Below are 12894 nucleotides of genomic sequence, written 5' to 3'. Positions count from 1 at the left end.
ATCTGCAGCTTTGAAAAAGCTAAGAAACTTTTTCTAAAGAGCATTCATAATCCCTCAGGCCTAATATCACCTCCTCTATGTGGGATCAGACCTAGAAATGGTTTGTTTCAAGAATGAAACAAACACTGACCCAGAGCAGGTCCTGCCCTGGAGAGCTGGCCAGTTGTACATGGGTAGGGCTAATGTTTATGACGTGCAAAGGCTACACATGGTCAAGGCCAGTACATGAGCCACAAAAGAAGGGCCATGTTGCTCAGAGCAGTGAGAATGAGCCATGGGCTGGAAGGGTAGAGAACAGTGGAGCAGAGAACAGTAACTCTCCCGTTTTTCCTGAACATAAGGACCTAAAATGCAGGTAAACGTGGATTATTAGAGATGGCGCATTTCATGGTACATTCATGTACAGAAGGGGTGTCCTATTTCCCAAACATAATGGGGGGCACATTTTCCTTGCTCTGTTTTAAGGATTGGCTGGTCAACATTCCATGGCCTTCCTTTGAAAGGGCAGCACTTCACCAAATCTTCCCTCCCCCACTGCTGCCATTGAAAGCAATCTGATGGTCTATTTTTATTTTGACAGCTGCATCCTCTTGCACTAGGCATAGAAGGAAGTCCCAGGCCACCTTCGTTAGAGCCCGTGTAGGACTCACAAGGAGTGAGTGAGCACTGGCTACCAAGGAGGCCAGAGGTCCCTCCCTCACTGGGGTCAGCAGGACCTCAAGATGACTGGTTGAGACTATTCCACCACAATGCCGTCACACATGCAGAAGCAGCACTAAGAGAGGTTCCCATGAGAAAAGGTGGCTAGCCTCAGTCTAAAGGAACATTAAAAAAAAAAAATACTTGGAAATGTTATTCTGACTTTATTAGAAATGTTATTCTGACTTTAGGGCATAGTATCGAAGCATTCTATAATGCAGTTTAAATTAATCATTTACAGTAGATTTGGAATGACCTCCCGCTTGGGTGCTGTGGGGATGGTCTCCTTGACAAGGCAGATCACTAAATAGGTAAAGTCATTTTGGACCAGTTCCACCATTGCTAAGCCCTAACCGCTTTAAAAACCAGTACACTCTGAAACGATCTCTATACCACTGTGCTAAGGAATAGTTTCCATGACCAGAAGGCCCAACTCAAGGTCTGGGCTCAGCTCTGTCTGTCTGAGATGCCTTCTCCATGATCACACAATAACAGAAAAATTATCTCTTTGCAACCATTTAAAGGATAAAAGGTCAACCCCATGGCAGGTTTCCCACATGTTCTCTCCCTTCTCTGGCAGCTGGCTGTGCTTTTCACCAAAGGGATCTTACGGATTATCTCCCTTTAATTGGGGGAAAATCTGAGAAGCAAACAAGCCTGTCTGTATTGGCCCCCGAGAGAAGGAGGCTCTAATTCAGATTTTAGGTGCCTCTACTTCTCCTCCTTCACCAGTGCTGAATGCAGGTATGGCTTGACTAGCTCCAACTTTCGCCGTGTATTTCATTTGTTTTCCCATCAGAAAAGCAGATAAGAGCTAGTGGAAGAAGCCGCTGCTCAGCACTGAATGTTGAAACTCAACATCTGTACTAATTGTGGTGATAACTGAAAGGAGAAATAATTTCTCAATTCAAACCCAGGGTTTGACAGCACCCTCTGGACCAGCACACTCACAAAGGTCTGCAAAACATCTCAGGAGTCAGACCACAGAGAGGGGGAAGCACTTCAAAGAGCAGTATGGGCATGACCTGTCCACTTAGCCTGCACTGAGACAATGACTCTAGCAAGGGGCCATCGCTTTACTCTCAGGCTTTTAAAGACAGTTTGGATCACTTCCCTTGCAGCTGTGGCAGGCAAAAGGTCCACCTGCAGTGCCTACCACCAATGAATTATTAGGAGCACCTGAAAATGGCAAATTTGCTTAAACCAGTCTTCAGTAAACCAAGCTACATTTAAATCATTCTTTTTCTTATAGCTAAAAACAACAGTACCTATAGAGCCATTATACCCTGCTGTGGGTCTTAACCAACCAACCAGCCAACCAACCACATTTAACTTCTCATTCCAACTCTGACTGCAGACTCAAAGGCCCTTCACCCAAGGAGGCTGACACCTGTTCAGTTCCCTTGGGCTAGATGTCCTCTGCCTCTACCACCATAAGGCTCAGGTTCCCGATGGTCTGCCAGCCACATGCTGTGCTATCCTAACCTGGGACCAGAAACATATTTCCCCCAGGATATTCACTTTGGTTGTTTCTTCCAAACTAAGCTGCTCTTCCCTTTTAAACTCCTTAGCAAAACTGGACCCCTATTAAAGCTTTCCAGATTTTGCTCCTATGTCACTTACTCTCCGCCTTCTAGGGCTCATAGCACCCAGCACAGTCATGCCTAAGAGCTTCTTGTTAAGGGTCGATGGCCAAAGAACTGCAGAAGTGCATTATATCTGCACCAGAGCTCCTTCTCTCCAACCCCTCTGTGCCCTGGGGTGCCCCTAAAGGGATTTCTGTGCCTGTCTCTTCTAAACACTGGGCCCCACCTTACTTCTCCTTGTATTTTATCCCCAATCCTTGCTACAAGGTAAGTAAACATCTGCTGAATTTGAAGGAATAACTCCTAATTTAGCCAAAAGGAGAACTGAATATGGCCCCACCCTTACCCCACCATGCTGACCACCTTCTCCACTCTATAATCAGCCGACTTCCACACATCTTCTATGGCTCCAGGGCTTATTTCCCCCTTCCTGACCAGCCCGGAAGGGCTGCTCCTAGTCAAGACAGATCCCCACTGAACCAAACCATACTAGTCCTACAAGACTGCCTAAATACCCCTCTTTACAAATTCTTCACCAAATTCCCCAGTTCATGAGCCTGAAGATCTTATGTAAGTGGACAGAGCTCTACCCTGTGCTTCAGCATTTACAGGCAATTTCTGTAGTTGCAACAATGCATACTATCACTCCAGCTGAAGCACAGAGGGGAGACCATGTGCTACTTGCTTTTCCTGAGATACCGGTTTGGAGATACCAGGAGATCTTGCCACTGGTACATTTCCCATTGAGAAAAAGGAGGGATGCAAACAAGGCAGGCCCACTTCAGAAATTCAGCACTCAGCACACAACATGGTCAGTACTTGATCGCACAGGGGAGTCAGGGCAAGATGGACAAGACAGGGCACTGAGCAGGAAATGTTAAAACAACAACAACAACAACAACAACAAAACCACTGGGACCTGACTCAGAGAAAAGTTCAGCAGGTTTGTACAAGTCTTCAGTTATGTGGAGAGGCTGGTCAGTAAGTTTGAGTACTAAAGAGAAGGTCCACACCTGAAATGCAGGGTGCTCTAGAAAACCAGAGAAACGAAAGGTTAACACGGATCTCTTTCATTTAGAAACAAAAAAGCACTGTTTCCTCTCTAGAATCAATGAAGTACTAGAATATTTCAAGTCCCTTTTAGTCCATTCATGCTGGAATTCTGGTTTTAGAACTGCATTTGCAAGTGAGCTTGTCACAGAAGGGTCAGCAGCCAGATGGAGCTGTCTTATGCACTTGACTGCCCACACACACGGAACTCAGATACAGCTTGATTCAAGAAAGAGCGATTACTAGACAGTTTTCGATACCTACCATAATCATTTCTATTTGAGTCATTTCTATTTAAGTCTGGGGTTGGCTTCAAACAAATTTACTTCAACACATGAAAGCTGCTGCAAGCCTTCGGTATGGTAGGTACCACTGATACTTGGGTGGCATCAAAGAGACTTTCTTAGAGAGGTGAAAACAACTGGGGTTCACTGGAAACAACTGTCAATCTGAAAACCATGGTCAAACAATGATTTGTTTTCAAAGGCCCTGGACCTCGATAGTGTGATGTTTTTTGCAATGCCAATAAAATAACTAAAATCATCTACACTGGATCCAATGGCCAATCCAAATAGGAAATCTGCCCAATGCTTCAAGCTGCATCACTAGGGAAATCTGTGAATCTTAAGAAAGGACATAAACTCATTTAAGTGAAACAATCAAGTAAAAGATAACTGATACAGAAAATAAAATCTATACAGCTGAAAGGTTCGTCTTCAGCTATCTTTCCCCTTTTAAGATTAAGATGATTGAAATGAATGGTTTATACCCCCCTGATCATGGACAACAAGGACACAGCTGTCTAATGTCAAACATGCACATATGAAAGCACAGGGAACACTGTTACCACAGAACCCATTCCGGCCAATTCTGAACATCCAAATGCAATCTACTAGTCACTACTACAGACACCAAGAGTATGGCCACCCACCTGCCTACCTTCCTTCATTCAAAGAGAAATTATGAAGATACTCCCATTGTGAAAAATACATAAAAATAAAGACAAAAATGAAACTCATCCTTCCTACCCTCTTTCCCATCTTACTCCACTTTACCATTCTGAGGAATCTAGCATGGCCCTTCTAGACCTTTATCTGTCCATTTACATGCATATATATGTACCCACAGAAATATGCAAACAATATTTAGTTTTACATAAATGGGATCATATTGTGGATATTATTCTACAATTTGCTTCTTTTGCTTAACAATTAACTTTTCCCTGTGCATACGATATAAACCTTCTTCTTCTTTTGAATCGCTGCAGAGTATTTCTTAATATGGATGTATCATAATCGAGCACTACTACCCTTCTACTGAATGTGTGGGTTGGCTCCAATTTTTTACCATTACAAACAGAGTTGCGGTGAACATCATTGCCCATACCTCTGTGGGTACAAGACGAAATGTGTGGCTTTCGTCAATTATCTATCCTGCTAGGGGAAGTATGCTATGGTAGCCTATAGCTCCTGTGACTTGAAGGTCATGAGCAGGGTGGGCCCTGGGTCCTGAGAGCTGAGGACTGACACAGGCACCAGAGCTGGGGGTGACACTGTGCAAGTCTGCCTGTGTGTCTGCCAAAGCAGGACCACAAGCAATGAGGATCTCCCTCCTGAGCCGGAACACAAGCCCCTGTACCTTGAATATTCTCTCAGCTTTTCAGGATCTTGCTATAAGCTCCTTGAAATCTGAAACAATGCCTCAACCAACTCTGCCTGCACTTCAAGCATGCTGCCTTGGCTGTGGCAAACCTTTTAACTGATCACTCACTGTGTCTTAGATGTACTTTCCTCCTTGTAGGACCAAGCTCCTAATGCAAACCAAAAGTAGCCGAAGGATCCTTAAGAAATCAATCAGAAAGTCACGGAAGTGTCACAGGGGATTCTTGGTTAGCAAGACGTAATTCTGAACTAGAGTCCACAAGAGCTCCGTAAAACAGTACATCTATGTTTCTTAACACTTACTGACAAGTGAGGAACAGCACAAACAACGCACATAAGTGAGGCTGGGTTGCATTAACCAGATCCTCTGGCTTCACTTATTACTCATGGTTAATAAATCACTCTTGGCACAGCTCTTCTTTCATACCCGTCAATGTGCCACAAATGACCAAAGACATGATTTCTCATTTTGGAATGGAGCTGAACACGCATGTGGTTCTCAGCTCATCGGCGAGCATCTGCAGAGGGTTGAGTGCTGGGGAAGGCCAAAGAAATCCCAACGCGGCACCCGCCCGCTGTGGGCCTGAGGGCAGCTGGAGCTTGGACACAGGCAGCGAAGAGCTAGTTCATCGAACAGTGGTTAAATCACCGCTCAAGAGACTATAGAAGCTGTCAGAGGGTATACAATTCACAGCCAGTTAAGAGTACAAACGACAAATACTGCAGAGAAAAGGGAAGAAGTCCTGAGGTTGGAGGGCACTGGGAGTGTCCTTCTCAGAAGAAGGAGAGCTAGGGCCAAGCTGTGAGGAAGGGTAGGGCTTGGGCAGGCAAGAGGGTGGAAGAAAAAGAACACATTGAAGCATAGTTTCTTAAACTTTAAATGCCACTTAACCCCTTGGTTCTAGTGTGCTTTTACAGTTGGGAAACCAGCTAAACTTTTGAGGTAGTGAAATGGGGTGGGTCACCACACAGACATGTAGCAGATGACCAGGTCTGTCAAGGAGCCTCTCGGTCTCCCAGCACCGCTGTCCGAGTAGATGGAACAGCTCACCTTGGTGAGAGTTTTCTCATAAATACGTGGGTAATAAAGACAGCAGTACAGACATGTAGATAACAATAAGTATTAGAACCAGAAGACATGCCCAACTATAAACAAAACTAACAAAATTAAATTGTGAGCCTGGGCACCTCAAAAAAATGTCTTTAGTGTTAAAGGAAATATAAAACAGAACCCCCAGGAATAAGTGACTTCTATGACAACAGCTTATTCTTTGGAAAAAAAAAAAAAAAACTTAGGTGGTTCAAAGTATAAAAGTCACAACTTAAAATGGAAAGAATACATATCCAAGCTGAACTCAAGCTCAAAAACCTACCTGGTATACATTCAATACCCTGGTTTGAATATATGCATATAAACTACTGTTTTTTTCTATTTAATCCTAAAATATACATCCTTTAAAACTTAAAACTATTTGGAGAATTAGTCCAGTGAAGGAATAAGAATACTTTTTAAAGCATTTTTGTTGATAGCAAAAATAGTTTTGTTTCCTGCAGGTGCTCTGGTTAAATACACAGAATGAAAAATGAAACAAACTCTGAAATTTTTACATTAGAAAGATAGAGTTCTGTTTCTTTTTTCAGGGGAAGGGAGAAATCTTTCATTGCTCAATATTACTTCCTCAGCACCTATAAACAATACGGGGTTCCTGATATGAAAAAGCACCATCTTTGTGATAGGAGTTTTCACCAGCCTACAAATCTGGAGTAATCAGTCAGCACTGAAGACGCAACTCACAAATAAGGGAACACCCCAGCAAAAGCAAGCAACCCCCCAGCCAAGTCCTAAACAGCAAAACAAAGGCTTTTTCCCCTTAAATATTTTAATTACAGGTCTGGACTTAATTCCTATTTGAAATTAATAAATGTGGCAATTAATTTTCCCCCTGGCCCTGCCACTTGTTGGAGGTGACATGAGCAAGTCACCAGGTCTGATTATGCTGTGAAGGAACCAGGACAATGCCATCTGCCCTGCTGGGCTCTCAGAGCTTTTGGAGGATCGAAAGACATTGGTGTGACTGTCATGGAATCAGAGCTCTACCAGAAGTCATGTCTTGGCACTACCAGCTTCCTCCTGGATGGAATGCTACTGACCAGATTTTTCAAATTCCCAGTCATTTCCAGAAACCCAGTCAAATACCTCCAGATTCATGCGGCAGAGAAGGGACCTTATTCTCTGAGCTTCCACAGCCTCTGTTCCTACTTGACTCCTAGCACTGAGGGCCTATCCCGAGCCAGAGCTCTTCCTTTTCTAGACTTAATTATTAGTATTTATAAAATATCTATAATATATATCTTATTTATACTCTAAGGGCTTCATCGGGGCAAATATTGGGATTGATTCCCTTCTGTTATCTCCAGCATCTGTCCCAGGGTCTGGCTTGTAGCAGGAGCTCAACCAATCAGTCAATCAATCAATCACTCCCTGTCTTCAAAGGGAAGAACTGTCTGGGCCAGAGACACAGCAGTGTGAGGATGGCATTCACAGCAAAAAAAAACAAAACAAAAATTTTGCTAATTAATAGTAATGAAGAACAAAACTCCGTGCTGGTGATAGTATGGGAAACAGGAACTTTCATACACTGCCAATAAGGGCACAAATGGTATAACCCTGTCCAAAGCTGATGTGGCAAATTCTACTAACACTACTTGCAGATTCACAAGCATCAGTCATTCAAGGACAGGACCAAGACAGTAAGGCACTCTGGGGAAATCTCTGGCCTGGGAAAGAAGACCCAGGTTGCTACCAAGCTACCTGGACCAACTATGGAATTGTGGGCAAGTCCCTTCATGTCTCTGAACTTCAGTTTCTCTGTCTACACAGTGATGGAATCAAGGTAAGTGATCCCTGGGACTCTGTTCAGCTGGGATTTCTATACCAAACACAGAGCAGTAGGCAGGGAAAGGGAGCCAGAGCTCTTCAGAATCTTAGATATTAGTCTAGGGCTGCCTCAAGTGAATATAAAGGCCCCTGAGTTTCTGCTGTTTCTAAGAATCTGCATTTTAGAAGAACTACCCCTCAGATACTCTTCTGAAGAAACGGGCATTGGGGCTTTGGACCTCCTGCTCTTGGCTGACCACCTTGCCCCATGGTTCAAAGGATAAACAAATCTTGTCTTGGGGCACCTGGGGGGCACAGTCATTAAGCGTCTGCCTTCGGCTCAGGGCGTGATCCCAGCGTTCTGGGATCGGGCCCCACATCAGGCTCCTCCGCTGGGAGCCTGCTTCTTCCTCTCCCACTCCCCTGCTTGTGTTCCCTCTCTCGCTGGCTGTCTCTGTCAAATAAATAAAATCTTTAAAAAAACAACAACAACAAACTTGTCTCATCCTCCAAGGGAGCACTAAAGATCACCTGGCTTCACTAGATGACCAGAGGCGAGGTGAGGCCCCGCCACTGCAAAGGCCTGAGAACAGTACCTTTTATTCTTTCATTTCTTTCCGCCTATAGGGTTGCTAGAAAGGGTATAAAACTCTGCTAACACTATGTTGGGAAACCTGTCTAAAAAGTACCCAAATAGAGAATCACATCTAATCTAACTGAAATCAACCAAGTCATGCGTTCCTTAAAAGTCCCTCCTAAGGGCACCTGGGTGGCTCAGCAGTTAAGCGTCTGCCTTCGGTTCAGGGTGTGATCCCAGGGTTCTGGGATCGAGCCCTGCATCAGGCTCCCTGCTCAGCGGAAAGCCTACTTCTCCCTCTCCCACTCCCCCTGCTTGTGTTCCCTCTCTCGCTGCCTCTCTCTCTGTCAAATAAATAAAATCTTTAAAAAAAATAAAATAAATACAAAAATTTTAAAAAGTCCCTCCCAAAGTAAAATCAATAAATGCATAATAAGTGAAGACGTAGTCAGCATATTCATGAGGCTTTTCATGGTGAGTGCACTTCACAGTATTGTCACTGGTCAGGTGTTCCAACAGGTTACAAATCATTAAGACCACAGAGGATGTAACAGGCACAAAAACTGTGCAATCTTCCATTCTACAAATACTGGGTTCTCTCAACAACCTATACGAGGGCAGGCTCATTTGGGAATAAGATCAGGTTTGGCACCCTTTCCTTGAGCACGGTTGCCCTAGCTTACTAGTTACATAAGCATCCCTCTGAACAGTGCTCACCCTGGAGGCTCACCCCGGACTCCAAGGGATAGCAGACCCCTTTCCTGAGTCCTTCTCAATCTGAATGTCCATGACTGTATTCAGCAGAATATAGTCCCATGGGATGTTAACAGGTGGTACGTTACCTAAGCAGGCACACACACAAACTGGTTCCCTGTTTAGAAAGATTGATAAATGTGTGTCTTCAGTGCAGAACCTGAAAGCTTTTATTCCGTCAGTAAATCTGTGAATCTTCCGGAGGAGCCTATGGTGTGCTAAATTCCCTGAACTTCTTTATTTTTTTGAAAAGCATCACATTCCAGACATACTGTTCAACAATCTATCCTTCTAGAATGTTCACGAAGCCTTTGACCTCTGTTGTAGAAACCACGTTGCATAATATGACTGCCCTCTCTCATTTAGCCTCCTATTGATTATAAAAGCCTTTGATACTTGATGCTAAGCGCCCAGTGCTTTTAAACCCATTCAGATATTTGTTGGAAATGAACCAAAGAAGTACCTAACAGTGTAGTGACATGGCAGCAGGGCTTGGAGAACTCCTGCATGGAATCAGTAGCACTGAAACCTTCAATTTTAAACAATAACAACCTTGCCACTCCCAGCCTGGCCCCAGACTAGTGCTGCCCAGAGTAAGTTAGGGCCCATTCAATAAATGGAGCTTTGAAGATCTCGGAACATAAAGGAGGTCCCAGCATGCCTTATCCTTCCACCTTTATTAGGGCCCCTTATCAGGTTGGGGTTCAGTTTATTGCAGTTGCTTGGCTCTGCACACAGTCCGCCTTCTCACCTTCATCCCTGCTCTACTTCCCCTCAGTGATCAAGGCCAGCATAACACAGAGCTGCTGAAGAATACAATCCATCCCTCACTTCCCTACCAACTCCAAACATTTTCCCTGACTCATTTCAAGCTGGATGAGATCGTGCCTTCTGGAACTGAATTTAAAATTTAAGACAGGGGGCGCCTAGGTGGCTCAGTCAGTTAGGCATCTGCCTTCAGCCCTGGGTCCTGGGATAGAACTTCATGTCGGGCTCCCTGCTCAGTGGCGAGCCAGCTTCTTCCTCTGCTTGCTGCTCTCCCTGCTTGTGCTCTCTCTCTTTCACTCTCGCTCTATCTCAAATAAATAAATAAAATCTTTTTTAAAAATTTTAAGACCGAAGAGTGCCTTTACGCATAGGCAGAGGGCTAAACAAAGTTTTCAAACTTCTGGGACCCTGCGAACCTCCTCTATCCCAGTAACTTATCGTGAGCACATGAGTTCAAATAACTTTTGGTGCCTGAGTTTTCCCCACTTGTGCAATCAGAGAGGTACTGCTTTAATTCTTTTATAAGGATGTATTCATGAATTATTTGTGAACTTAAAAATGAACAAAATAAGAGGGGAATATTAACCTATGTTATGCTATAAAAGGATGGTCTCTTAATGAATATGAAATCACAGGAAAGTACTCATCATCAAGCTGAGGTAATAATAGCATTCAAAGACTACAACAGGATGTTGCTAAGTAAGACCTGTCTCTAAAGAAAAGGCACAGAATTTCTCCTTTTTTTTTTCAAGGCAGAATTTGTCCTTATAAACTGAAATATGAGGGAATAAAAAGGAATGCTGATGAGGGAAACAGTTTTCCTACAGCTCTGAGGTTTTTATACAAACAGTGTCTCTTTTTACGAGGTTACAGTCCCACCTATTTTACTTGCTAGCCCTTTGTTTCCCACATGTAACCTGGAGGAGGCCAGACAGATAAAGCCTAGAGCTCTTTTAATGTCTAACACATGAAGGTCTTGCATCTAAACAGAAGTTACAATGTGAGCAGACTTAGGGCCACGCTCATACACGGCAATGTGTTCCACTAAACGAAACATAAAGTAGTGAGGCAGGCCTGGAGGGTGAGGGTGGGAAGGACATCTCTGTAATTTATTAAAATAAAGGAAACCTCAAGCCTCATCTTGTGATTTAAAGAGGAAGTCAATCATGACCAGTTTGCATTTAACTTATTATCTTGGCCATAGCTTGGCTATATTTTAAATATAAACTATTGTTGATGGATGAAGAAACGGAGTAGCCATTTTCAAAGGAACTGTTCATCTCCAAAAAAAATGATGTGCTGTTGTTATTGTTTCCAACAAAATCATGCTGTAACACAAATTATAGCACCTCAAAAAAAAAAAAAAAAAAAGAGCCAAAACGACAGAAGGAAGTATGAGTTCACAGATCTGGAGAAGTGAACTGAGGTTTCTTCCCCACCTATGGTTCTCCAGCACCATAACATTTACTAGAGTCACTTACTATTCCATATCCTCGTTTCTTTAACACTGACTGAAAGCCAGCAGCTCTAATAGCCAAGGAAAATAAATTTAAAATAAAAAGTATACTACCTGCTCTTGCATAATATGAATTTAAATGAAAACAGCTTGAACTTGGATTATTTCTTTTAGACCGAGTCACCCCTCCCCTTCCAATAGCCCCCCCTACAACAGAAGAACACAAATGCATCACAACCACACGTGCACTATTTTCTTTAAAAAGATAACCTGGGCTCCGTCCAGGCTAATAAACAGAAATAGATTTTACTCCTGGCCAACAGCTCAAACCGTCCATTAGCGTAAAATTGAAGATGCGAAGATGTTTTTGTAATTAGTGTACAGGCAGACACACCCTGTTTACTCGAAAACCTACACCTTAACAACAGCTTCTACACAGATAGTCTCTGTATCAGAAGCCCTGGAAATCTCCAGTGACAATTTATCTTCTGTTGTCTTTTGTCTTTAAATGCAAATGGTAGATAACTGAGTTTAAATGGGAAAAAAAAATCAAGAAATGAGCAACCTGAGTTTTTCTGGATTCTAAAACCAGGGATAATATTGAAGGGAATGCAAATGAGTTTTAAATGTTCTTAAAATCTACAAGTAAATGCAGCATCAACTTATTATTGGGCATTTAGACAAGAAAGCCAAGCTAGCAATGTAGCAGGAGAATAATCAGAGAAAGAATACACTCTTCCACCATGCCATAGATAGGGCATAGACACCAATATGGCCTGGAAACAAAATTAATACAGCCACGGGTGCACAACATTAATAGGGGCACACCATTGTCAGAGAGAACGTGGTTGCCTTCATTAATGTCCTATGCACTCCCGGGGAATACAAGTAAAGACACATGCACGAAGCTCTCCCTTACCTCCAACAGAGGCCTGGCACTATCGTGGACAGACAGAATATGTGTCACCTTGTTCTTGCTCAATTGCTCTGCATCTCTGGCATCTGTCATAGAAGAAAGAAGATGACCATTTTATTCTTCCCTGCAAGTGAATTATTTGTAAAGTTGAGCCAGGAAAAAATACAAAATGCCTTGCATATTTCTTTCTTGAAACTTCATAACTGACCATATCCAGAATAATCTAGACCTAGGGAATTTAGGACTATTGCTTTAATGTATTTTGCAGATAACTAAATTTCTTTCTTTTTTTTTTTTTTAAAGATTTTATTTATTTATTCGACAGAGATAGAGACAGCCAGCGAGAGGGGGAACACAAGCAGGGGGAGTGGCAGAGGAAGAAGCAGGCTCATAGCAGAGGAGCCTGATGTGGGGCTCAATCCCATAACGCCGGGATCACGCCCTGAGCTGAAGGCAGACGCTTAACCGCCGTGCCACCCAGGCACCCCAACTAAATTTATTTCTGATGGTCAGATTTTTTTGATACAAAGTGGTCACATAAAACTTGAAG

The 12894-nt window shown here is 43.2% G+C and overlaps 1 protein-coding gene across 4 annotated transcripts in view; it reads right to left on the bottom strand.

The window, feature by feature from the left end:
- The window catches only part of DUSP22 (dual specificity phosphatase 22), a 69429-nt gene that overhangs the window by 33980 nt on the left and 22555 nt on the right, over nt 1-12894 (bottom strand). For all 4 annotated transcript variants that reach the window (XM_045800588.2, XM_045800589.2, XM_087858036.1 and 1 more), the window contains one exon: nt 12348-12430. In XM_045800588.2, the coding sequence (XP_045656544.1) occupies nt 12348-12430 (83 nt within the window). The remainder of the gene's footprint in view (nt 1-12347; nt 12431-12894) is intronic.

This window comes from Ursus americanus, chromosome 32, assembly GCF_024610735.1.
Source record: "Ursus americanus isolate L20-20 chromosome 32, mUrsAme1.1.p, whole genome shotgun sequence".
Classification (NCBI taxonomy): domain Eukaryota; kingdom Metazoa; phylum Chordata; class Mammalia; order Carnivora; family Ursidae; genus Ursus; species Ursus americanus.
The sequence above is the reverse complement of the archived record's forward strand: the minus strand, read 5'-3'. Positions and strand labels throughout refer to the sequence as shown.